Source organism: Talpa occidentalis, unplaced genomic scaffold, assembly GCF_014898055.3.
Source record: "Talpa occidentalis isolate TD23 unplaced genomic scaffold, MPIMG_talOcc4v2.1 talOcc4.12, whole genome shotgun sequence".
NCBI classification, from domain to species: Eukaryota; Metazoa; Chordata; class Mammalia; order Eulipotyphla; family Talpidae; genus Talpa; species Talpa occidentalis.
Genome location: NW_023601212.1, coordinates 4,145,076 through 4,169,780, shown reverse-complemented (window position 1 = coordinate 4,169,780; position 24,705 = coordinate 4,145,076). Strand labels below are relative to the sequence as shown.

Sequence of the window (24,705 nt, the reverse complement as noted above, 5' to 3'; positions counted from 1 at the left end):
TCTTGTCCAGCTCTTTGTTGAAGACTCTCTGGTTCTTTTATCTTCGTTCAAAGGTCCTGCAGATGCCTCTCCGCATCTGAGTTGTTTTCCCATAACTCAGGGGTGTATTTACTGTTGTTGCTCCACGTCACTGACACTCCTTACTTCTCTCTCCTGTATTAATGAACCAGAACTTCTGTTCTGCTGCTTTTTTCCCTCTTGTGCTCAGGTGTTCCTTGATCTAAGTAATTATGTCACCTCGTTTCCAGGTTTGCAGCTGGGGGGCTGTGGTGAGATTGTTCCTTTTGTAGTTTTCCTTGGCTTCTGGTGGAGGCAGTGGGGAGTCTGGGGCTGAAGTGTTGTCTCAGTTTGCTGAGACGTGAACTCTGTCACCTCCACCTCCTCCCCTCTCTCTCTCTCACAGCAAGGTCCATTTGGTCTTCAGTTGTCCTCACCTCCCTCCCCACCTCTGTCTGGTAATTCCTGCCACAGGCTGAGTCTCCTGGTGAGTGGGGCAGGGTCTAGTCCACAGGGTTCAAGCTGTGGAATCGGCTGACCCTGACATGTCGGAGGCACCTATGTGGGCTTGTGCCCACTGCACACATGTGGAAACAGGTAATGACCACCACAGGCACCAGCCCTGCTGTCCACTGAGGGACCCGGGTTGCAAATGCTGCAAGTCTGCTTGATACGTTGTAAAGAATTGCTGTGTTCTCTGTCCCACTGTCCTTTCTCTGCTCTGGGATCCATTATGAAGCCATCTGGGCTCTGCCTGAAAACTCTGATTTCTTAACTCTGGTAGAGGGTGGAGATTCCTTTCCTTGACTGGTCACTGAGCTCACAGGGTCCCAGGGCAGAAAAGGAAACACTTATATAGTGTTGATGGAATGTAAGCTTGTGCATCTGTTATGGAAAGCTCTAAGGAAATTCCTCAAACATTGAAGAATATAAGTTTCCTGTGATGCTAATGTCTTACTTCTGAGTATTTAGCTGGAAAATACACACAAAAAGCACTCATTCCAAGAGGTGTTTTCCATCCATGTTTACTGCAATGGTATTTACAATAGCCCAGAGGCAGAAAAAACCCAAGTGTCCACTGATTGACAAATGTCCAGAAAGATGTGGTGTATGTAGATAGCGGAATACTATTTATATTTGGACGAACAAAAGGATAAGAACAGAATGATCCTTTCTGAAACAAGCCAAGCAGAGAAAGTCAAATACCATGTGATTTCACTCTTATGTAATAAAGAAAACAAATAAACAGATCATGTCAATAAAACAAAATATGCTTTTGGACAATATAAGAACAATAGTGGCTAACACAAAAATGGGAGGAGGGAGTTGGTTTATCAGAAACGAGGATAATGGTATATGAAAGATAAATGTAAACTTTTAGTACTGAACTTAATGTCACATACACATATGTTGATTAATAATCATGCAGGGCCTCCCGGGTGGCGCAGCGGTTGAGCGCTGGGTTACGAAGCTGCCCGCGGCCTCTGCGGTGCCGGTTCGATCCCTAGCTGCTCCCCGGCCACCGGAGGAGGGTCCCACATGGTGCGCAGACCTCTCCTGCCACCCGCTGCTCCCCTCAGCCGTGTACTTCGGTCTTTCTGCCTGCTCTGCTCCCCACTCTGGCTCTGGTGAATTCTCTCATCCTCCTGCGCTTCTGATTGTGCCCCGTGCATGTATAAACAAAACAAACAAACAAACAAACAAATAAATAAAACATGCCTCTACTAAAAAAAATAAAGTTTAAAAAAATAATCATGCATACCTGAAATTTATATAACGTTATAATGCAAGGTTACTTCGGTGTAATAAATGGAAAGGTAAACTCACAGGAAATGGAAAGAATTTCATGGGAGTGTCTCCTTTAATAAATAGCTCTGTATTAAAATTAACATGTTTCACAGGAGAAAACACATATCAATTGGATTATAAATGAAAGGAGAAATCACAACAGACTCAGTAGAAATCAAGGGAATAATCAGAGATTACTATGAACACTTATATACAAACAAACTCAGCAACCTAGAAGAGATGGACAAATTCCCAGAATGATAGAATCATCCAAAGCTGAACAAAGAAGAAATAGAACAACTAAACAGACCAATTACAAGCAGCGAAATTGAGGCAGTATGAAAGTACTCCCCAAAAACAAAAGCCTGGTCCCAGACAGCTTCACAAATGAATTCTACTAAATGTTCAGCAGTGAATTAGTGCCTATCCTACACACACTCTTTCAAAAAATTGAAAAAGAAGGAATACTACCAAATACATTCTATGAAGCCAAGTTACACTAATACCAAAACCCAACAAAGACAGCCACAACAAAAAAATTACAGGCCAATCTCCTTAATGAACATTGATGCAAAAATCCTCAACAAAATCCTTGCCAACAGAATCCAACAATGCATCAAAGGGATAGTACACTACAATCAAGTGGGATTCATCCCAGGGGCACAGGGATGGTTCAACATACAAAAATAGATCAGTGTAATCCAACACATCAACAAAAAGGAAAATAAGAACCATATGATCATATCAATAGATGCTAAGAAAGCATTCGACAAAGTCCAACATCCATTTATGATGATGGCCCTTGAAATTCTCGGGATTTAGAAGGAACATCCCTTAACATGATAAAAGCCATATACAACAAACCCACTGCCAATATTATTCTCAATGGCGAAAAGATGAAGGCCTTTCCTTTAAGATCAGGAACAAGACAAGGATGTCCTCTCTCACCCCTGCTCTTCCATATAATACTGGAGGTCTAGCCAGGGCAATAAGACAAGAGAAAGACATACAAGGAATCCAGATAGGGAAAGAACAAGTAAACTATCACTATTTGCAGATGATATGATGATATACATAGAGAACCCTAAAAACTCCATAGAAAAACTACTCAAAATAATCAACCAGTTCAGTAAAGTAGCAGGATACAAAATCAACATGCAAAAATCAATAGCCTTCCTATACACAGTCAGTCTGAAGAAGAAATCAAGAAAACCATACCCTTTATAATTGAAACAAAAAAAAAAATCAAATTCTTGGGAATAAACCTAACAAAAGAGGTGAAAGACCTTTACAAAGCAAATTATAAAACACTGTTAAAAGAAACTGAAGTAGACACAAAGAAATGGAAAGACATCCCCTGCTCATGTACTGGAAGAATCAACATTATTAAAATGGTCATCCTCCCTAAAGAAATATGCAGATTCAATGCTATTCCATTAAAAATCTCAATGACATACTTCAAAGAAATAAAAAAAATACTGGGCCTCCGACTGGTGGCACAGGCAGTTGAGAGACATGCTGTGAAGTTTTCTGCAGCCTCTGCAGCACCAGTTCTATTCTGGCCAGCCAGCGAGGGTCCCACGTGGTGCGGCAGAACTCTCCTGTCTTGCCTGCTGCTCCTCTCAGCAGTGTATTTCATCAGTTTGCCTGTTCTGTTCCCTGCTCTGTCTCTGGTGAATCCTCTTACCCTTCCGTGCATCTGGCCTGTACCCGAGTTCTTGTATAAAAAAAAAAATACATCTTAAAAAAAAAAGAAATAGAACAAATACTGATGACATTCATATGGAACCACAAAAAAACTGAATAGCCAAAGCCCTACTGATGAAAACAAAGGAGAAAGGTGGCATCACACTTCCAGACTATAAGCTATACTAATAGCCATAATAATTAAAACAGCTTGGTATTGGAACCAAAACAGACATACAGACCAATGAACCAAATAGAGAGCCCAGAAATAAAGCCACAATTATATAAACAACTAATCTTTGACAAAGAGCAAAGGATATGCAATGGAACACAGTTTGTTCAATAAATGGTGCTGGGAAAACTGGACCTTCACATGCAAAAAAATGTAACTAGACCACTACCTCTCACAGTGCACAAAAATCAACACAAAATGGATAAAAGAACTGGACATTACACCTGAAACTATAATATATGTAGAAGAAAATATAGGTAAAACACTACAAGACATACGTCTCAGAAACATCTTTAAAGACTCATCACCCAAAGCAGTGATAGTGAAGGCAAAGAAAAACACCTGGGATGACATCAAACTGAAAAGCTTCTCTACAGCCAGACGTTAACCAAAACAGAGAGACACCCCACTGATTGGGAAAAAAATCTTTGCACTCCATTCAACTGATAAGGGACTGATATCACAAAGATACACAAAGAACTCACAAGGCTCAACCAAAAACAAAATAAACAATCCAGTGGAGAAATGGACAGAAGAACTTAAAAGACATTTCTCCAAAGAGGAAATGCAAATGGCCAACAGGCATATAAAAAAATGTACAACATCCCTTATCATCAGGGAAATGCAAATCAAAACCACACTGAGATACCACCTTACACCAGTGAGAAGGGCACATATCAAAAAAACAAGCAACAACAAATTTTGGCGAGGATGGTGAAAAAGGAACTCTCCTGCACTGCTGGTGGGAGTGCAAACTGGTCCAACCACTGTGGAGAGCAGTGTGGAGGTTCCTCAATCTACTAAAAATGGAGCTACCATACGACCGGCAATTCCACTCCTAGGGATCTACCCAAAGGACACAAAAACATTGATTCAAAAGACCACCTGAACCCCTATGTTTATTGTAGTACTATTTACAATAGGTGAAACCTGGAAACAACATAAATGCCCCAAAATAGATGACAGGATTAAGAAGATGTGGTCCATATACACTATGGAATATTATTCAGCCATCAAAAAAGCTAAACTCAGGCCATTTGCAGCAACATGGATGGAGCTAGAAGGAATGATGGATGATCAGTGAAATAAGCCAGAATATAAATAAGATATCTGTGTAAAAAAAACAACAGTACAATACACATTGAAAAAAAGATTGAGTCCATTTTAAGTAAAACGAACATTACCAGTTTTCATAAGGAACCACAAAAGACCCCACAGCGCAAAGCAAATACGACAATAAAAGGAAAAAGTCATATTATAATACCAGAATTCAAACTACAGTATAAAGCTATAATGATTATAATAACACTGGATAATTATAATGGTACGGGACGATGACACAGAGACCAATGGATAGAATCAAGTCCCCAGAAATCATCAGACACATAGGAACTGTTAATCTACAAAATGGGAGCCAAGAACATACACGGGAGCAAGGAGCCTCTCCGGTAAATGGTATTGGGAAGACTGGACACGCATGCAAAAGGAAGGATGAAGCTAGATGACTCTCTCTCAAAACACACAAAAATCAATTGAAAATGAAAAAAAGACTTTGTGGTAAGACCGAAAACCATAACACACATGGAAGAGAACTCTGCAATATAAGTTTCAGATGTGTTCGTGGAATCATCCCCAGCAGCAAGGGAAACAAAGGAGAACATAAATAATTGGGCCTATAGCAACCCGAATGCTCTGTACAGCCCAAGAAAACAGCACTACAGCAACAAGACACCTGCTGAAGGGGAGGGTGTATCTGAACAGCATAATTCTGAAAATTAAAGACATAGGAAGAACCTGGGCTGTTGAGGTCCTTCCTCTCCTGTTCCACAACAGCAGAGACAGACGGGTCCAGTTCACTGTGAGGTGCACAGCTGGTGGGAGACATCTGTACGGAGAGAGAGGCTGTCAGGCCAAGCCCCGTGTGCCACTGGATTGTCTGATGTAACATCCAGTTATTTCCCAGAACGTGCCTAACTTGCAAGGAGACCTGCTGGGGTGTGAAAACATCCCTACTGTGTTGTGTGGCAACAAAGTGGACACTAAGGACAAGAAAGTTAAGGAAACTCTACAGTCTTCCAAAGAAGATTTTCAGTACTGAGGCGAGTCGTCACAGGTCACCACAAGTCCTTCCTCTGGCTGCTAGAAGAGCAATGGGTGACCCTCCCTTGGAGCACGTTGTGGCGCCTGCTCCTGCCTCCTCGGGACTGTCAGGGCCCTGCTTTGGCAGCGAAGACTGGTCAGGATTTAGAGGTTACTCAGTCAACTGCTGCTCAGATGACGTGGTGACCTGTGAGGATGGGACACACAGTGTCAGGAGTGGACTGTTGTGGGCAGCACCTCACGCTGGAAGCAGTGAAGTGTGTTAGCAGCTCCCTGTGCTCTACGCAGGACACGTGCTTATTCTTGGGGGTCAGAGGAGGCGCACGGGCTTCAGGGTGAGTGCGGCAGTTGCCAAAATCTTCACTCCTGGGACCTGCACATTTAGCTGGTTAGGAAAACAGTCGTTTCTTCTGAGAGTCAAACATAAGGCTGTTGCAGTCGCATCACAGTAAAAACAAAGAAGAAATTCCTATTTGCTTTTGCAAAAGTGCCATGACAAAAAGAGTGTGGTTGCTAAAGTTTTATACAGAGGGCTCCGTTCTCTGCTTTACGAGAGAGGAACAGCACTACTGGGCATATGATGGGGGTCTGTGCCCCCAACACATTTGTGCCTTCATGATCCAGGGCATCAAGTCAAGTTGGGATCCTCAGCACAGATTTTTAATTTTTTTTTATTTTATCTATTTTTTACATCATTTTTCCTTTTTTGCACCATGTTTGCATTTTCATCTTGATTATAGTCCCCATGCAATTCCAGCACATTTCGAAAACTTGAACACGGAATTAGAACAGGTGCTGGGTGGTTACAACATGAAGGCCGGGGAGTAACAAAACTGGATGCCCTTGACATCTAATCTAGTCTCTCGGGATCAGAGAATCATTAAAAAGCTTTCTTTTTGCCCAATCCAGTGTCCACAGGGAACTCATGAGCTCAGAGCTTGGGGCAGGAGAGTGAGGTGTGGCTAATGAGACCGCGTGGAGGGCGGTAAATACCCTGTCTCCCTCGGTCCCTCAGACTGTCCAACCCGGGACCGGAGAGGACATGATTCCTGTCTGTGGAGCCCGAGCTCTGCCCAGGGACCAGCCCGTGGCGCCCTCCTGAGATCCTGTCTGTGACACAGCCCAGATCCATCCTCAAGCGTCCAGGAGGGACTCAGACAGCTACATGGAGAAACCCCCCTCACAGCATCCACCCAGGTGAGTCTCAGAGCCCAGCAGGCACTTGGAAAAGATCCTTGAAAAAGCAAACTGAGAAGTTCTGCCTCAGGTCACAGAGATCAAACCAGGCCAAGGGACAAGAGGTTCCCTTGTTCTCTTGCTTGACTGACTCGTCAATTTATAATTAATTTACTTAATTTGTGACTCAAAACTGTCCCCTGCTCTCAACAATACAGAGATGGTGCTGACAGTGAAGAGACAGGAAGGAAAATCTGTTAGGATGAGACTGAAGGGGGAGTGGGGGCTTAATGTGGTTCCAGCAACGTTAGGACAGATTCAGGAAGGTCTGGAGTTGAGGCAGCAGGAAATAAAGTGTAAATGCGAAGGGGATGCATGGTGGTGGATGGGGTGTGTGAACAGGTGATGTGTGTCAGAGAGCTCTAGACTATTGAAGGCAGATGACCTCACCGAGCAGCTGAGGAGAGGAACAGTGTGCAGGAGATGAACAGGAGACGAACAGTATTCCCTCATAGTAGGTGCTCACATAAGTTATACTTATTATTTAATTTCAATTGGGGATCTAAAGAGTTTTCCTTTGCAACCACTGCAGTAGTCAAATCTGCATCGTTTTGCTAGTTAGTATTTAACTTTTTAAATTATAAATTGTGCTCATTCTTATAGTTTATTTACTTACTAGGGCTCAGTATTTATTCTGGAGTGTGATTCAAATACTCAAACGGATTTGGAATTTCTCAGGATAAATGTTTTGCACTCAATTCTCCCACATATGTATAGATTGTTGGGCAAAATGTTCTAAAGTTTTCAATTTTGTTTGATCCTCATTTAATTCTATTGTGTCCCACCATGGATTTTAAACATCGGCTGTTTTCTTGCATTCTTAGTGGTAATAAGCTATTGTACATATTGTGTTCATATGTCACATCTGTGTTTAGTCATTACTGTGTCTCCTCACACTGTGATTTGATCTGTTGTATTTTCATTGAGATTTCACTGATATGAAACAGTGTGTACGTTGGAGAAAAACATGTTGACTTGATATATTTATATTGCAGTATGATTCCAGTTAGCACAGGCTAACACTCTATCAATACACACAATCGATATTTATTTTTGAAACAAAATGATTCAGAAATAATCTCTCAGCAATGTTGAAGGTTACAAGGAATGACTGTTGACTATGTCACACTGTAGTAGAATCCAGAACCTTATTCATCCAGCAGCTTCCAGTGTGTATCCTCAAACAGCCTCTTCCAAATTCCCCACCCTAGTCCGTGTAAGCAATTTCAGTCTGTTTTAGATGCGCACACACAAGTGATATCCAGTATTTGTAGTTCTCTGACTTCCATCAAGGAGCAGAATGTTCTTAGGTGCTCATGTTGTCACAAAAGGCAGGGTGTCCTTCTTTCTCTTGACTAATATTATTTCATATTTTATTATATAGAATGTGTATTATAACAACATGGTATCTTGTGCGTGTATTACACCTTATATGTTTTATATAATCCATGTATATTCATTTGGATAATTAAGAGCCATACTATATACATATATATATATATATATATATATATATAGCACATGTGTATTTTATATCTATACATGTACACATTATTTTCTTTATTTATCCACTTATGGACTCATAGTTTATTTCTAAATTTTGGCTCAACAAACAAGGGGTGCGGATAGCTGTTCCATGTCCTGTTTTCATTGCCTTTGTACATGTATGAACACATCACAGGGGAGTCTATCTGCTATTTTGAGGCGCCTCTATTTGCTTATCCCCCATGGCTAACATGGTTTATTATCCCACCGACAGCACCCCAGGGCTCTCTGCGCCCCACTCCCACTGCTGACCTTTGGTCATCTCCCTGAGCTCTGTCAGCAGCTGTGAGGTGAGGCTCCCGGTTCAGATTCACATTTCCCTGGTGAGTGATCCTGAGCACCCCTTCATGTGCTTGCTGCCCATCGAGGTGTCTCCTCTGGAAAACACATACTTAGGTGCTCTCTGGTATTTGCATAGGCAATGACTTCCTTGTGACATGAAAAAGCAAGAAGCCACAGGTGGTGCTACATGAACTGAAAAGCTTCTGCATACAAGAGAGACAAAGGGACGATGAGCAGCCAATTTGTTCCTAAAAACAACCCCCACCTTCCCCTCTCCTGGAGCACATTCTTCTGTATTCAAATGACAAATGATATTTTCCTCAATCATATTGGAATCCATTTTTGTTTATCTGGGTTTATCTCCCAATTAGCTTTTTCCAGTGAGAGTAGAGGGTAACTGGGGCCTGCTAAGAAGCAGATGGTACAAAGGAACTGACCCTGACAGGATGCTGTTCACAAGCAAGGCAGTGGGCCACACTCGCTGTGGGTGGGAGTGCAGCCTGGTCCAGCCCTTACAGAGAGCAGTGAGGACATGTCTCAAACAGTAAACATGGATCTGCCATTTGACCCAGTCATTCCAGTCCTAGGCATCTGTCTACGATATTCAAAAAGCTAACTGCAAAGAGATCTTGCACTGCCTTGTTTATGGCAGTCCCATACATTATAGCTGAAACATCCTAACATATGGGCAGATCAAGAAGATGTAGTGTATACACACCATGGAATACTACTCAGCAATCAAACAGACAAATTTTAGCCATTTGGGGCACATGAATGGAGCTTGAAATCATGATGCTAGCTGAAATAAGTCATGAGAAAGATAAATATCAGACGATGTGACTGATGTGTGGAATATAAAGAAACTAAATTAACAGATTAAGACAAGGTTAGAGACTAACACTTGCTAACTGACTACAGAGCTGAGACACCAAAAGGGGAGGCCGGGGGAAGGGGAAGAATGGGGTGGGAGAGAAGCACAATGGTCTGCAGTGGTGGAATATGGGTGAGAGGGTGTGGGTGCACTATGGTGGCAATACCTGGAGGGGGTTCCCTGGTACTACCTCAGTTACAAAAAAATAAATGAATAAATAAGGACACAAAAACCAAGGTTCTCCGTTTTTAGGTATCCAGTGTCTTAAAGTGCAGAAGGGCCTCCCTGGTGGCGCAGGCGGTTGAGCGCAGCGCTGTGAAGCTGTCTGCAGCCTCTGCAGTGCCAGTTTGATCCCCACCGGCCTCAGAGCAACCCACATGGTGAGCAGACCTCTCCTGTCTCACCCGCTGCTCTGCTCAGCACTGTGTATTTCATCAGTCTGCCTGTTCTGTTCCCCGCTCTGTCTCTGGTGAATCCTCTCCCCCTCCTGCACATCTGGCCTGTACCCTGGCCCTTATATAAATAAAATAAATCTTTAAAAAATGCAGAAGAAAATAGCAACTTTCTTTACAATTCTGGAGAGCTGATTCTTTGAAAGGCAAACCACTTCCTATTTTCATTGTCCTTAGTTATTTGATTTCCAATCTCAGCTCTGCCTCAGTGCACAGGACAAAATGCCCTAAGCGTGGATCCGAAAGTGTGTGTGGGGCTAAAATAAGGGGAATAAGCCTTATTGCAGGTAAAGAGACGCACAGATTGGACATCTATCCCAAGTCGAAGCTGTCTTCTGTGATCAAACAGTCAGAATTTAGATTAAATGTGAGAGAAAGAAATGATAGTTTACAGAGGGATTTGAATTACAGATAACTTTTACATGTAGGCCTACTGCTCACACTTAGGCACAGCGCATGTAACACAATCTACACACCAGAAGATCAGCAAATGTACAATGTCATGAGGCACCAGGATGTCCGGGCCTCCTGCCCACTCTCTCATCTCACCCCCATCCTGGAGCACCCCCTCTTGTCACAGCATACTTCTGGGATCTGTAACTGTGCCAGGAATGCTGCTGTACTGACATCTTTTTCTAGATATTACCCCAAACCCGAATGTTCTTTTCTTGGATATATTGTTACCACGTGATATCTCCTTCATTAAAAATCCTGATGACTTCATATTTTTTGTTCAAAGTCTCCTAATTGGAAGTGGTTATATAAGCTTCCTGTAGATTCTACACCTCATCCAACCGCATTATTTTAATTAACAATAATAATCACCATATGAAATATTATTAATGGAGACCACACACATACTTAAAGAACACTTGCTTGGGGACAGGATTTTATTTCTTTTAAAAAAAGATTTATTTTTTTTTATGATTTATGCATAGAAGAGCTGGCCAGCAGGCCAGAGGTGCAGAGGATGAGAGGACTCACCAGAGACAAGGTTGGGGAGCTGGACAGCAGATCTACTGAGATACACTGCTGAGGGGAGCAGCTGGCACAACAGGTGAGGTCTGTTGCACCATGTGGTTCAGCAACCTGGCCGGGGATGGAATACAGGCTGTCTGGGTGGTAGCCCTGAGACATAACCCCTAGGCCATCAGGGAGGACCCAGAGCTAGGATTTTTCAAAGTTGGTCTCACTGCTTTTTCTGCATGATTCCAACAATATTTGGATAATATAACTGGTCAAACGTATTTAAAAGAAAATCTCAAGGCCTCCCTGATGGCACAAGGGGTTAAGATGTAACCTATGAAGCTACCCACATCCATGGCAGCACGAGTTTGATCCCTGGCCAGGGAGCTACCCACCCATATGGCATAGCAGACCTCTCCTGTCTCCCCGCTGCTCCCCTCAGCAGTGTTATTCAGTCAATCTGCCTGTTCTTTTTAAAAAGAAAAATGAAAATCTCAGGAAATTTTTAAAGACAATTTGGACTTGGAATATATTTGTATTAGATGGAAGAATGGCTAATTATTTTCAGCATGAAGAGAAGGTGGGTCATTAAGAGCCTTGAAAATTTCAGGTAAAAGGCACCAGCTCTATAACATCAAATTTATTAACTGCATGTATTTAAAATAAATTCACCCCATTTAAACTCATTCCTTGATTTCTCTGCTGTGGTTAAGTTGACATCACTTCTGTCACCATCCCCGAGGCTCACCAGTGACCTGGCGCCGGGAAACCAAACCCACCCCGCAGCGATCATCCTCCTGGGGCTCTCAGAAGAGGCCTCGCTGCAGCCCCTCCTCTTCTGGGCATTCTTGGCCATGTACTTGGTCACGGTCACTGGGAATCTCCTCATCATCCTGGCCATCGTCACGGACCCCCACCTGCACACCCCCATGTACTTCTTCCTCGCCAACCTGTCCTTTGCCGACATCGGCTTCACCTCCACCACCGTCCCCAAGATGCTGCTGAACATCCAGACACAGAACAAAGCCATAACCTACGCGGGCTGTCTCAGCCAGATGTTTTTTTTCTTACACTTTGCAGGAGTGGACAACTTCCTCCTGACAGCCATGGCCTATGACCGGTTTGTGGCCATCTGCCATCCCCTGCACTACACGGTCATCATGAAGCCCCAGTTCTGTGGCCTCCTGCTTCTTGCATCCTGGGTGATAAGTCTTCTGCTTTCTCTATTATACATCTTCATGGTTTTGCGACTGTCCTTTTGCTCACAGCTGCAAATCCCTCACTTCTTCTGTGACCTGGACCAGGTGATCCAGCTTGCCTGTTCTGACACCTTCCTCAATGAGCTGGTGATATATTTAGCAGCGGGGGTTCTGGCGATCATCCCTCTCAGTGGCATCCTTTACTCTTACTCTAAGATTGTGTCCTCTGTTTTGAAAATCTCATCAGCGAGTGGCAGGTACAAAGCCTTCTCCACCTGCGGGTCTCACCTCTCCATGGTCTCCATGTTCTATGGGACGGGACTCGGCGTGTACCTCAGCTCTGCCTCTACCCATGACTCCAGGGACAGTGCAATCGCCTCGGTGATGTACACAGTGGTCACCCCCATGCTGAACCCCTTCATCTACAGTCTCAGAAACAGGGACATAAAACAGGCCCTGGTGAGACTATTCAGCTGAAGAGCAGCCCAACGTGATGGTGTTTCTACCCTCAGATTGTCTGGTCGGGAGCAGCAGGGCTCATATTCCATGGACTAAGTCATGATCCTGTCCTAAGTTAGTCAGAGATAATCTGTGTTTGTCTTATGTACAGAGTTTGATATCAGTTTTTTTATACATTATAAATATGCTTTCTGTATTTCCTTAATTATTTTTTACTGCTCTGAATACTGGAGTCAGTAGTAACAAAGGCATAGTGTACTTGAATTTTTCTTTAGGAAAATGTTTAAAACAAAAAGTTGGCATTTACAAAATAATAAAAACAAATGGAGGAAAAATATGTACAACTGTGTCAGGTAAAAACAAGCAACTTACTGATGATCTCCAGAAAAATCTCGTCATATCACAGTATCCCTGCGTGTTCAGGATCAATATTCAGCTGTCCCTGATTTCTGTCCTTTACTTCCATTCCTTCGGTGATTTTGTGTAGACCCGTAATATTTCTGTTCATGTCATTTTGCTCAGGGCTTTGTGAGCTAAGGCTCAGTTTTTCTTCCTTACAGAAGAACTCTTGTCAGCTTTTATTGTCAGGCAGGCAGCCCAGACAGTGATAAACTCCATTGGCTTCTCTGTCTGGGAAGTTTTTATTGAACATTTATATTTGAATAATTCTGCAGGATACAGTATTCTTGGCTGGAAGTCCTTGCATTCATTCCTCTTCTTTCCTGGAGATGGACAGGGGAAAATCAGAGGAGAGCCTAATTTGGGGCCTTTGCAAATTATCTTTTACTCAGGCCTCCTGTAATTTCTTCTGTTTTTCGTGATTTTTTTATAATTTAACAGTGCGGTGTCAGGTGTAGGTCATTTTCAATGTGAAATTCGGGTGTCATCTCTACATCCTGGACATTCCTGCTTATTTCATTCTTTAGGTTGGATAATTCTCAGCCATGAATTTTTGGAAAAGCATCCCTCCTCGCTTCTTTCTTCACCTTCTGGATTATCCTCTATACTTACGTTTCCACTTCTAATTGAGTCTGACATTGTTTGTAGCATTTCCTTATTTTTCCTGACTCCTTGAATCATTTCTCTCGGTTTTCCTAACTGGGTGATTTATCTATTTGGATCCTCTATTTCTGAAGTAAATTTGTTTGCCAGTTTAATTGTATTTAAAACATTTTCTATATTGTGTTCATTTACAGTCAAACACTGTGTGTGTCTTAATATTGTCCATCTCTTTGGTGAAGACCCTCCGGTTCTTTTATCTACTTTCTAAGGTCTCGCAGCTGTGTGTCTGCCCTGAGTCACCTCTCATAACTCACGGGTGTATTCAAAGTTGTTGCTCCACATCGCTGAGACTCCTCTGCTTCTCTCTCCTGTATTTATGAGCCAGAACTTCTGTTCTGCTACTTTTTTCCCTTCTTATGCTCGGATGTTCCTTGATTTCTAAGTATTGATGTCACCTCATTTCCAGGCGTATAGCTGGGGTGCTGGGGGTCAGTTTGATTGTTTCTCTTCTAGTTCACCTTGGTGGGCAATGGGGAGTCTGGGGCTTAAGATTTGTCTCAGTTTGTTGAGATGTGAACTCTCTCACCTCCATCTCCTCCCCTCTGTCCGCAGCAGCTCCAATTGGTCTTCAGTTGTCGGAACTTCTCTCCCCACCTCCCTATAGTTGTTCCTGCCATGGATTGAGTCTCCTGGTGACTGGAGCTCACAGGGCCCCTGCCGGAAGTGGAAACACTTATGTAATTTTGGTGGAAGGGATACTTGTGCATCTGTTCTGGAAGCAGTATGGAAATTCCTCAAAAATGGAGGAATAAGAGTTCCCTATAACCCAATTGTCTACTTCTGATTATGTAGGTGGAAAATATACACAAAATCTACTATTCAAAGAGGTGTGTGTCACCCATGTTCACTGCAGTGGAATTAACAATAGTCAAGAGGCAGAAACTATCCAAGAATCCACTGATCAACAAATGGCCTTAATGATGTGGTATGTGTAGATAATGGAAAAGTATTTATTTATATATTAAAAAGATGACATTGTGCCATTTGCAACAACAGAAGGGAAACAACAGAATTATCCTTACTGAAATAAGCCAAGCAGAGAAAGTCAAATACCATGATTTCACTCAGGTGTGATAAAGGAAACAAACAGATCATGTGAATAAAACAAAATAAGAAAAATTAATGGCTAACAGAAAGATGGGGTAAGGGAGGTGTTTAAATCAGAAACTGAGGACAATGGTATAATGAAAGATAAATTTAAACTTTTTTTAAAAAACACATATTTTTTCAATTTATTTATGCAAGAACCAGGGTACAGGCCAGATGCGTGGGAGGGTGAGTGGATTCACCAGAGACAGAATGGGGAGCAGAACAGGCAGACTACGAAATACACTGCTGAGGGGAGCAGCGGGCAAGACAGGAGAGGTCTGCTGCACCATGTGGGACCCTCGCTGGCCAGCCGGCATCAAACCGGCACTGCTAGGCTGTGGTCAGCTTCACAGTGCTGTGCTCAACCACCTGCACCACCAGGAGAGGCCCAAATTTGAACTTTGAGCAGTGAACTAAATGTTGCATATACCTATGTTGATTAATAATCATGCATATCTGAAATGTATATAATGTTATAATGCAAGGTTACTTCAGTGTAATAAATTGAAAGCTAAACTCAAAGGAAATGGAAAGTGTCTCCTTCAATAAATAGCTTTATATTAAAATTAACTTATGTTTCAAAGTGAATTATAAAGTTATTTTGCAGTATAAAATAAAATGTGAAATTACTGAATTGGAATAGCCATAAAAAATTAGGCACATATACTACATGGGTCCCTTTATACATAATACACATTAGGTTACAAAGATTGAATATCTTTCTTAAATTATTTTTTAAAAGATGGCCCTAAGTCAGTTTTCTCTTGTCTAATAGTGTGGGAATAATAAACCAATATTCACATGAGTGTTTTGAGACAAGTGCTTGTAAATAGTGGTTATTATTTTAGGATGAGTTCCATTTATGTCCAGTTTTTAGGGTTTTCAGCATACCTGGATATGGATCTAACGATATAATAAACCAGTTCAGTTAAGGTGGCAAGATATAAACACGAACAAAATCAGCTCCCTTCCTATATATAAACAATGAGTTACGTGAGAAACAAATCAAGAAAGTGATCTCACTTACAATCAAATCAAGATAAATCAAAGTTAAATACCTAGTTAGTAAATTTAACAAAGGATGTGGAGGGCCTGTATAAAGAAAACTATAAGACTGTCAAAAGTGATACAAAAAGACACGAAGAAATGTATAGTTATTTCTTGTTCATGGATTGGAAGAATCAATGTGGCCACAATGAACATCCCACACAAAGCATTACACAGAGTCAATACAATCACATGGAATTGTCAGTGACACACTTTAAGGAATAAAACATACATTACTGAAATTCATATAGAACCACAAAAGACCCTGGACAGCAAAGCAAATCTGACCAAAAAGACAAAACGTCATTATTAAACCAGACTTAAACCAGACTTCAAACTATGCTATAAAGCTATAATAAGTAAAACAATACTGGATGATTAAAATGGTCTGGAACAATGGGATAGAATCAAGACCCAGAAACAAACCAGACTTATAGGAACAGTTACTCAACAAAATAGGATCCAGGAACATACACTGGAGCAAGAAGCCTCTTCAGGAAATGGTATTGGGAAAACTGGACACACATGCAGAAGCATGAAACTAGATGAGTCCATCTCCAAACACACAAAAAACAATTCAAAATGAACATAAAAGTCTTTCATGTAAGACCCCAAACCATAACACACATAGAAGAAAACATGGACAAAACACTCTACAATATAAATTTCAGATGTGTTTGTGGATTCATCTGCAGCAGCAAGGGAAATAAAAGCAAATATAAATAATTGGGACTATAGCTACCAAAACGACTCTGTACAGTAAAAGAAAACATCACTACAACACTAAGACATCCTCCTAAAGGGAGGATATATATTTGCACAGCATAATTCTGACAAAGTCATACAAAGAACCTGGTGGGCTGACGTCCATCCTCTCCTGTTCCACACCCACGGAGAGGTGTCAAGTTCAACATGAGCTACTCGGCTGGTTGGGAGACGTCTGGTGGACGGAGAGAGGATATTAGTCCAAGCGAGTGAGCCGTTAGATTGTCAGACGTAACAAGTTATTTTCAAAAGCGTGCCTGACTTGCACAGAGACCTGGTAGGGGTGTAAAAACATCCCTACTGTGTTTTGTGGCAATAAAGTGGACATTGAGGACAGAAAAGATAAGGAAAATCGATTGTCTTCCAAAAGAAGAACTTTCAGTACTGACAGGAGTCCATGAAAAGGAACTACAAGTCGTTCCTCTGGCTGCTGGAAAAGCAAAGGGAGACCCTCACTGGAGTTCGCTGTCATGCCTGCTCCTGCCTCACCAGGGGCTGTCACGGACCCTGCTTTGGCAGGGAAGTCTGGGCATGATTTAGAGGTTGCTCAGACAACTGCTGCTGGGGATGAGGATGGTGACCTGTGAGGATGGTGACACCCACTGTCAGGAGTGGAATTTGTGGGCAGCCCCCAGTGCTGGCAGTGGCACAGCAAGTTAGCACTTCCCTGTGCTGCTAAGCAGGACACCTGCCTACTCTTTGGGGGGCCGAGGAGGTGCACGGGCTTCAGAGTGAGTGTGGCCGCTACAAAAATCTTTGCTCTTTAGACCTGCATATCAGCTGGTTAGGAACACAGTCGTTTCCTTCTGGAGATTCAAACATAAGGCTGCTACACTCACGTCACAATAAAAACAAAAAAGAAATTCCTATTTGCTTTTGCAAAAGTGCCATGACAACAAGGAGTGTGGTTGCTAAGGTTTTATTTATTTATTTGTTTGTTTGTTTGTTTATACATGCACTGGGTACAGTCAGAAGCGCAGGAGGGTGAGAGAATTCACCAGAGCCAGAGCGGGGAGCAGAGCAGGCAGAAGGACCGAAGTACACTGCTGAGGGGAGCAGCGGGCGGCAGGAGAGGTCTGCGCGCCATGTGGGACCCTCTTCCGGTGGCCGGGGAGCAGCCGGGGATCGAACTGGCGCCGCAGAGGCCGCGAGGAGCTTTGCAACCCAGCGCTCAACCGCTGCGCCACTGGGGAGGCCCGCTAAGGTTTTATATAGAGGATCTTGGTTCTGTTTTACGAGAGAGGAATAGCACTACTGGACATATTCAGGGGTATGTGCTTGTACCACATTTGTGCCTTGATGATCCAGGGCATCAAGCCAAGACGGGCTCCTCAGGCACAGACATTTGGAAAACTTGAACACAGAGTGAGAATAAGGTGCTGGATGGTCACAGAACTGGAAGGTGCGGGAGTTCATGAAAAAAGAGTAACAAAAACTGGATGCACTTGACATCTAACCTAGTCTCTCAGGATCAGAGAATCATTAAGAAACTTTCCTTTGTCCAGTGCAGTGTCCACAGGGAAATCATGAGCTCAGAGCTTGGAGCAGGAGAGTGAGGTGTGGCTAATGAGACCGCGTGGAGGGCGGTAAATACCCTGTCTCCCTCGGTCCCTCAGACTGTCCAACCCGGGACCTGAGAGGACATGATTCCTGTCTGTGGAGCCCGACCTCTGCCCAGAGACCAGCCCTTGGCGCCCTCCTGAGATCCTGTCTGTGACACAGCCCAGATCCATCCTCAAGCGTCCAGGAGGGACTCAGACGCTCCATGGAGAAGCCCCCCTCACAGCCCCCACCCAGGTGAGTCTCAGAGCCCAGCAGGCACTTGGGACAGATCCAGGGAAAAAGCAAACTGAGAAGTTCTGCCTCAGGTCACAGAGATCAAACCAGGCTCAGGGACAAGAGGTTCCCTTGTTCTCTTGCTTGACTGACTCGTCACTTTATAATTAATTTATTTAATTTGTGACTCAAAACTGTCCACTGCTCTCAACAATACAGAGATGGTGCTGACAGTGAAGAGACAGGAAGGAAAATCTGTTAGGATGAGACTGAAGGGGGAGTGGGAGGCTTAACGTGGTTCCAGCAACGTTAGGACCCAGCCAAGAAGGTCTGGAGTTGAGGCAGCAGGAAATAAAGTATTAAATATGAAGGGGGTGATGGGAGTGAAAGGTGATGATCAGGGCATCTGTGTTGGAGAGATCCAGAGTAATGTGGGCGGATGACCTCACAGAGCAGCTGAGGAGAGGAACAGTGTGTAGTGTTCCCTCACAGCAGGTGCTCACAGAAGACATCCTTTTTCTTGAATGTCAGTTGGAGGAGACTGAAGAGTTTTCCTTTGCAACCACTCTAGTGCTGGCCAATCTGCATAGTTTTGCTTGTTAGAATTTTGCTTTTTTCAATTATAAATTGTGCTCATTCTTAGTGTTCATTGATGTACAGGTTCGGATTTTTTATTCTGGTTTGTGACTCAAATATTCAAACAGAATTGGAGTTTTTCAAAATAAGTGTTTTGCACTCAATTTCCCCACATATGTGGAGATTGTTGGACAAAATGTTGAAGGTTTTCAATTTTGTGTGGGGCTCGGTAGATCCTATTGTGTCCCACTATGTATTTTAAACATCGGCTGATTTCTTGCATTCTTAGTAGTAATAAACTATTATACACCTTGTGTTCATGTCACATATGTCACAAGGTCATAGATTTGTGCTCCATTGTGCTTAATGCATTCATGCTGATCCCACTCTATTTAACCAGACTTTATTTTTCCTGGTGTTTCATTTATTTTATGAATTAAATTCCTTGACATTGTCTCTATAAAATCAAATAACAAAAGTGGGGAAACTAGCTGACATACCTGCTCATGTGGATGTTACATGACAGAGAGGGTTGAGCACAAGGAATAGCACTTGTGGGATATGATGGTCTCAGGAATAAACAACACGGAGGAAAGGGACAGACCGTTGGGGCACAAGCAGGATTTTATGGAATATTGTCTGGGGAGGCCACTGCTTGTTGGACGAGGAGCAAAACAAGGACCAATTTATTTGTGTCAAAGAGAGATCAAAACCCAAAGTCTAAGGGCCTCCCTGGTGTCGCAAGGGGTTAAGCACACCACTATGAAGCAATCTGCAGCCTTTGCAGCATGAGTTCGATTCCCAAGTTCAATTCCCGGCCGGCCAGGGAGAAACCCACATGGCGTGGCAGACCTCTCCTGTCTCTCCTGCTGCTCCTCCCCTCAGCAGTGTATTTCAGCAGCTCCGCCTGTTCTGCTCTCCACTCTGCATCTGGTGAGTCCTCTCTCTCCCCATCTCTGGCCTGTACCTCAGCTCTTGTATGCATATAAAAGTCCAAGAAAAAGAAAAGAATCAACTCCACAAAAATGAAAAACCAGAGAAGGGACAATCTCACACACTACTGCATCATGTAACAGCGTGTGGTCACATAAGGGGGAACAGGTGCAAAAACAACACTCAGATCAGGAGCCCACTGTCAACCCCATTACAGGCGAGTGGAGTGACAGAGGGTCAGTTGGCCTGGGGGCCCTGGTGTCCAAGGAACTGTTCTCCACCCGGCCTGGCTCTTCAGTTGGGGCCTCACTCACATGGTCTCTCCCTCATTAGCAAGAACTGACCTTTTAAATACGTCTCTCAGTTTGCAATGATGCCAGATTCTTCTTACTGTGGCCAAAAGTCTGACCTGTCTTTACTCTGTGATGAAGCTCACCTACCCACGCACACACACAGAAATCACACACATACGTAACAGGTACACACAACTGATGGACGAGAACTGTTAATCAATGTCCACGGTGTGTTCAGACAATGCACTCAGACATTTTCCTGCGGGCTTTACTTGTTCTATTCTACTTCATTCATGCAAACCCAGGTCTGACCCCCTAGTGGATGTGAGTCTCAGGATATGAAAATTCCTCTTGCGTGTTCTCCAAACTATTTTAGCATTTCCCTGTCTGTCTTTCTCAACTTGTCATTATTTTTGTGAGACCATAATCTTCATCTAGCTCATGCAATATGTATTTATTTATCTACTATTCCCAACTAAAGGAAATCAGGGTGAGGTGTCAGAGTACAGTGAAAACATTAATTTCTCACTTAATGTCATGGATATATTCTTGGAGACCGCAACTTTAAGAGAAATGATATATCACAAAACCAATTTTATCATAAGTTCATCGATGTAAACAAGAATTAAATTTCCTATGGCAGATTTCTGGTCATAGATACATCACCAAATTTGTTGTGAGACCCTGTCAGTGTTACTATTAAACTCTATTTGTATTCATCATCTACTCATTTATCTCCCAATCAGCTTTTTCCAGTCAGAGTTGAGGGTAACTGGGGTCTACCAAGAAGCAGACGGTGCAAAGGTAGTGACCCTGACAGGATGCTGTTCACACGCAGGGCAGTGGGCTACATTACTGCGGGTGGGAGTGCAGCCTGGTCCAGCCCTCACAGAGAGCAGTGAGGACGTGTCTTGAACAGTAAACATGGATCTGCCATTTGACCCAGTAATTCCACTCTTAGGCATCTGTCCACAAAATTCAAAAAAATAGTTTGAAAAAAACTTGCACTCCCATATTTATTGCAGCACTATTTATTATCATTGAAACATCCTAACATATGAATAGATCAAGAAGATGTAGTATATACACACAATGGAATACTACTCAGCAATCAAAAAGACAAACCTATGCCATTTGTGGCAACATGGATGGAGCTTGAAATCATGATGCTAGCTGAAATAATTCATGGGAAAGATAAATATCAGATGGTGTGACTGATCATGTGGAATATAAAGTAACTAAATTAACAGATTAAGACAAGCTGGGCCTAACCCTTGACAGTTGACTACAGAGCTGAGACACCAAAGGGGGAGGCTGGGGGAAGGGGAAGAACAAGGCGGGGGGGAGGCACAATGGCCTGGGGTGGTGAATATGGGTGAGTGGGTGTGGGCACACTATGGTGGCAATACCTGCTGGGGGTACCCCGATATTACCTCGGTTACAAAAAATGAATAAATAAATAAGGAGACAATGGCCAAGGTTCTGTTTGTTTAGGTATCCAGTGTTTTAAAAGGCAGATGAAAATAGCAACTTTCTTTACAACAATTCTGCACAGCTGATTCTTTGCAAAGCAAAACACTCCCCATTTTCGCTGTCCATAGCGATTTCCAGTTGTCAGCTCTGCCTCAAGGCACAGGACAAAATGCCCTAAGTGTGGATCAGAAAGTGTGTGCAGCAGAAATAAGGAGAACAATCCTGATGAGAAGTAGAGGAAGATTAGACATCTATCCCAAAGTTAAAGATGTCCTCTATAATCCAGCATTCAGAATTTAGATGAAATGGGAGAGAAACAAATTATAGTTTATTGAGGGATTCAATTACAGATAATTTATATATGTGATACATAATACACACACTTAGGCACAGCACATGTAACACAGTCTACACACTAGAAGATCAGCAAATGTACAATGTCATGTGCAGGAGCTTCCAAGGCCTCAGGAAGTCAGGACGTCCTGCCAACCTCTCTCATCTCACCCCCAACCTGGAGCGCCCCCTCCTGTCACACCCCTACTTCTGGTTCTGTAACTGTGCCAGGAAGGCTCCTGTACTGACATCTTTTCCTGGCTATTTCCCCAAACCCAAATTTTCTTCTTGTGGATATATTGTTGCCACATGATATGACCTTCATATAAAAAAATCCCATTGACTTCAGATTTTTTTGTTCAAATTCTCATAATCGGAAGTGATTATCAAGTTTCCTCTAGAATCCACCTCTTCATCCAACTGTATTATTTTACTTAACAATAATAACCACCATATGAAATATTATTTACCGAGACCACACACATACTTAGAAGGAAACTTGTTTGGGGCTAGGATTTTCCTTTTTCATCTTTCCGCGAAAAAAAATTAGTTCATTAATTACGTGCACATAGAACTGGAGTGTAGGCCAGAGGTGCAGGGAGTGAGAAGACTCGCTAGAGCCATGAGTGGGAAGCAGGACAGGCCGATCTACTGAAGGACACTCCTGAGGGAAGCAGTTGGCAAATCAGGAGAGGTCTGCACCAGGGTCAGCTCCCTGGCCGGGGATCGAACAGAGACTGTCCCGGTGGAAGCCTTGAGACCTGACCCCTAGGCCACCAGGGGGGCCCCAGAGCTAGGATATTTCAAAGTCGATCTCACTGCTTTTTCTCCATGATCCCAACAATATTTGGATAATATAATTGGTCAAACATATTTAAAAGAAGAACTCAGGAAATTTTCAAAGAAAATTTTGACTTGGAAAAATACTTTTTTAGGTGTACCCATGGCTAATCATTTTCAGCAACAGGGAAAAGGCACTAGCTCAGTAACATGAAATTGATTCACTGAATGTATTTAAAATGAAATCACCCCATTTAAACTCATTCCGTGATTGCTCTGCTGTGGTTAAGTTGACATCACTTCTGTCTCCATCCCCCAGGCTCACCAGCGACCTGGCGCCAGGAAACCAAACCCACCCCACAGCGTTCACCCTCCTGGGGCTCTCAGAAGAGGCCTCGCTGCAGCCCCTCCTCTTCTGGGCATTCTTGGCCATGTACTTGGTCACGGTCACTGGGAATCTCCTCATCATCCTGGCCATCGTCACGGACCCCCACCTGCACACCCCCATGTACTTCTTCCTCTCCAACCTGTCCTTTGCCGACATCGGCTTCACCTCCACCACCGTCCCCAAGATGCTGCTGAACATCCAGACACAGACGAAAGCCATAACCTACGCGGGCTGCCTCAGCCAGATGTTTTTCTACATATTCTTTGGAGGACTGGACACCTTCCTCTTGACAGCCATGGCCTACGACCGGTTTGTGGCCATCTGCCATCCCCTGCACTACATGGTCATCATGAACCCCCAGTTCTGTGGCCTCCTGCTTCTTGCATCCTGGGTGTTAAGTCTTCTGCATTCTCTGTTACACAGCTTACTGGTTTTGCGCCTGTCCTTCTGCTCACAGCTGCAAATCCCTCACTTCTTCTGTGAACTGGACCAGGTGATCCAGCTTGCCTGTTCTGACACCTTCCTCAATGAGCTGGTGATATATTTAGCAGCGGGGATTCTGGGGGCCATTCCTCTCAGTGGCATCCTTTACTCTTACTCTAAGATTGTGTCCTCTGTTTTGAAAATCTCCTCAGCGAGCGGCAGGTACAAAGCCTTCTCCACCTGCGGGTCTCACCTCTGCGTGGTCTCCCTGTTCTACGGGACGGCGCTCGGCGTGTACCTCAGTTCTGCTGCTACCCATGACTCCAGGGACAGTGCAATCGCCTCGGTGATGTACACGGTGGTCACCCCCATGCTGAACCCCTTCATCTACAGTCTCAGAAACCAGGACATAAAGCAGGCCCTGGTGAGGCTCTTCAGCTGCAGAGCAACCCCAACGTGACGGGGGCCACTTCCTCAGATTGTCTGGTCGGGAGCAGCAGGGCTCACAGTCCACGGACTAAGTCATGATCCTGTCATCACTTAGTCACAGATGATCTGTTTGTCTTATGTATTGAGCTTGATATCAGTTTTTTTTACATTATAAATACGTCTTCTGTATTTCCCTAATTATGTTTAACTGGTCTGAAAACTGGGGTCAGTATTAAGTAAAGCATAGTCTGAATGACGTTTTCTTTAGTAAAATGTTTAAAACAGAAAATTGGGTACTTGCAAAATAAGTACAAAAAATTGGGTACTTACAATAATAATAAACTGGGTTCTTACAATATACGAACGAAAAATATGTACATCTGTTTCGGGTAAAAACAAGCAACTTATGAATTATCTAGAGAAAACTCTTGTCATATCATAGTATCCATGAGTGTCCAGGGCTAATACTCAGTTGTACCTAATTCTGTCCTTCACTTTCTTCCTTTTGATGCTTTGTTGTTGACC

The 24,705-nt window shown here is 43.2% G+C and overlaps 2 protein-coding genes across 2 annotated transcripts; both read left to right on the top strand.

Annotated features, from left to right (window-relative positions):
* Window positions 1-5,037: 5,037 nt before the first annotated feature.
* Window positions 5,038-12,831, top strand: LOC119240312 (olfactory receptor 7A17-like). The gene is made up of 2 exons (XM_037504668.2): window positions 5,038-5,151; window positions 11,869-12,831. Exons 1-2 carry the CDS (start codon window positions 5,038-5,040, stop codon window positions 12,829-12,831), a joined length of 1,077 nt encoding a protein of 358 aa, XP_037360565.2.
* Window positions 12,832-23,278: 10,447 nt separating this feature from the next.
* On the top strand, window positions 23,279-24,211 carry LOC119240311 (olfactory receptor 7A5-like; the record flags this gene model as incomplete). The annotated part of the gene is made up of 1 exon (XM_037504667.2): window positions 23,279-24,211. A coding segment is annotated over one exon (933 nt), but the record flags the coding sequence as incomplete, so codon positions are not given.
* Between the last annotated feature and the right edge of the window lie 494 nt (window positions 24,212-24,705).

Bases quoted from the DNA above. Each gene is read 5' to 3' on its own strand.
- LOC119240312 (XM_037504668.2), top strand. From the start codon at position 5,038: ATGACACAGAGACCAATGGATAGAATCAAGTCCCCAGAAATCATCAGA. The intron at 5,152-11,868 runs GTAAATGGTATT...GCTGTGGTTAAG, and splicing joins GGGAGCAAGGAGCCTCTCCG to TTGACATCACTTCTGTCACC.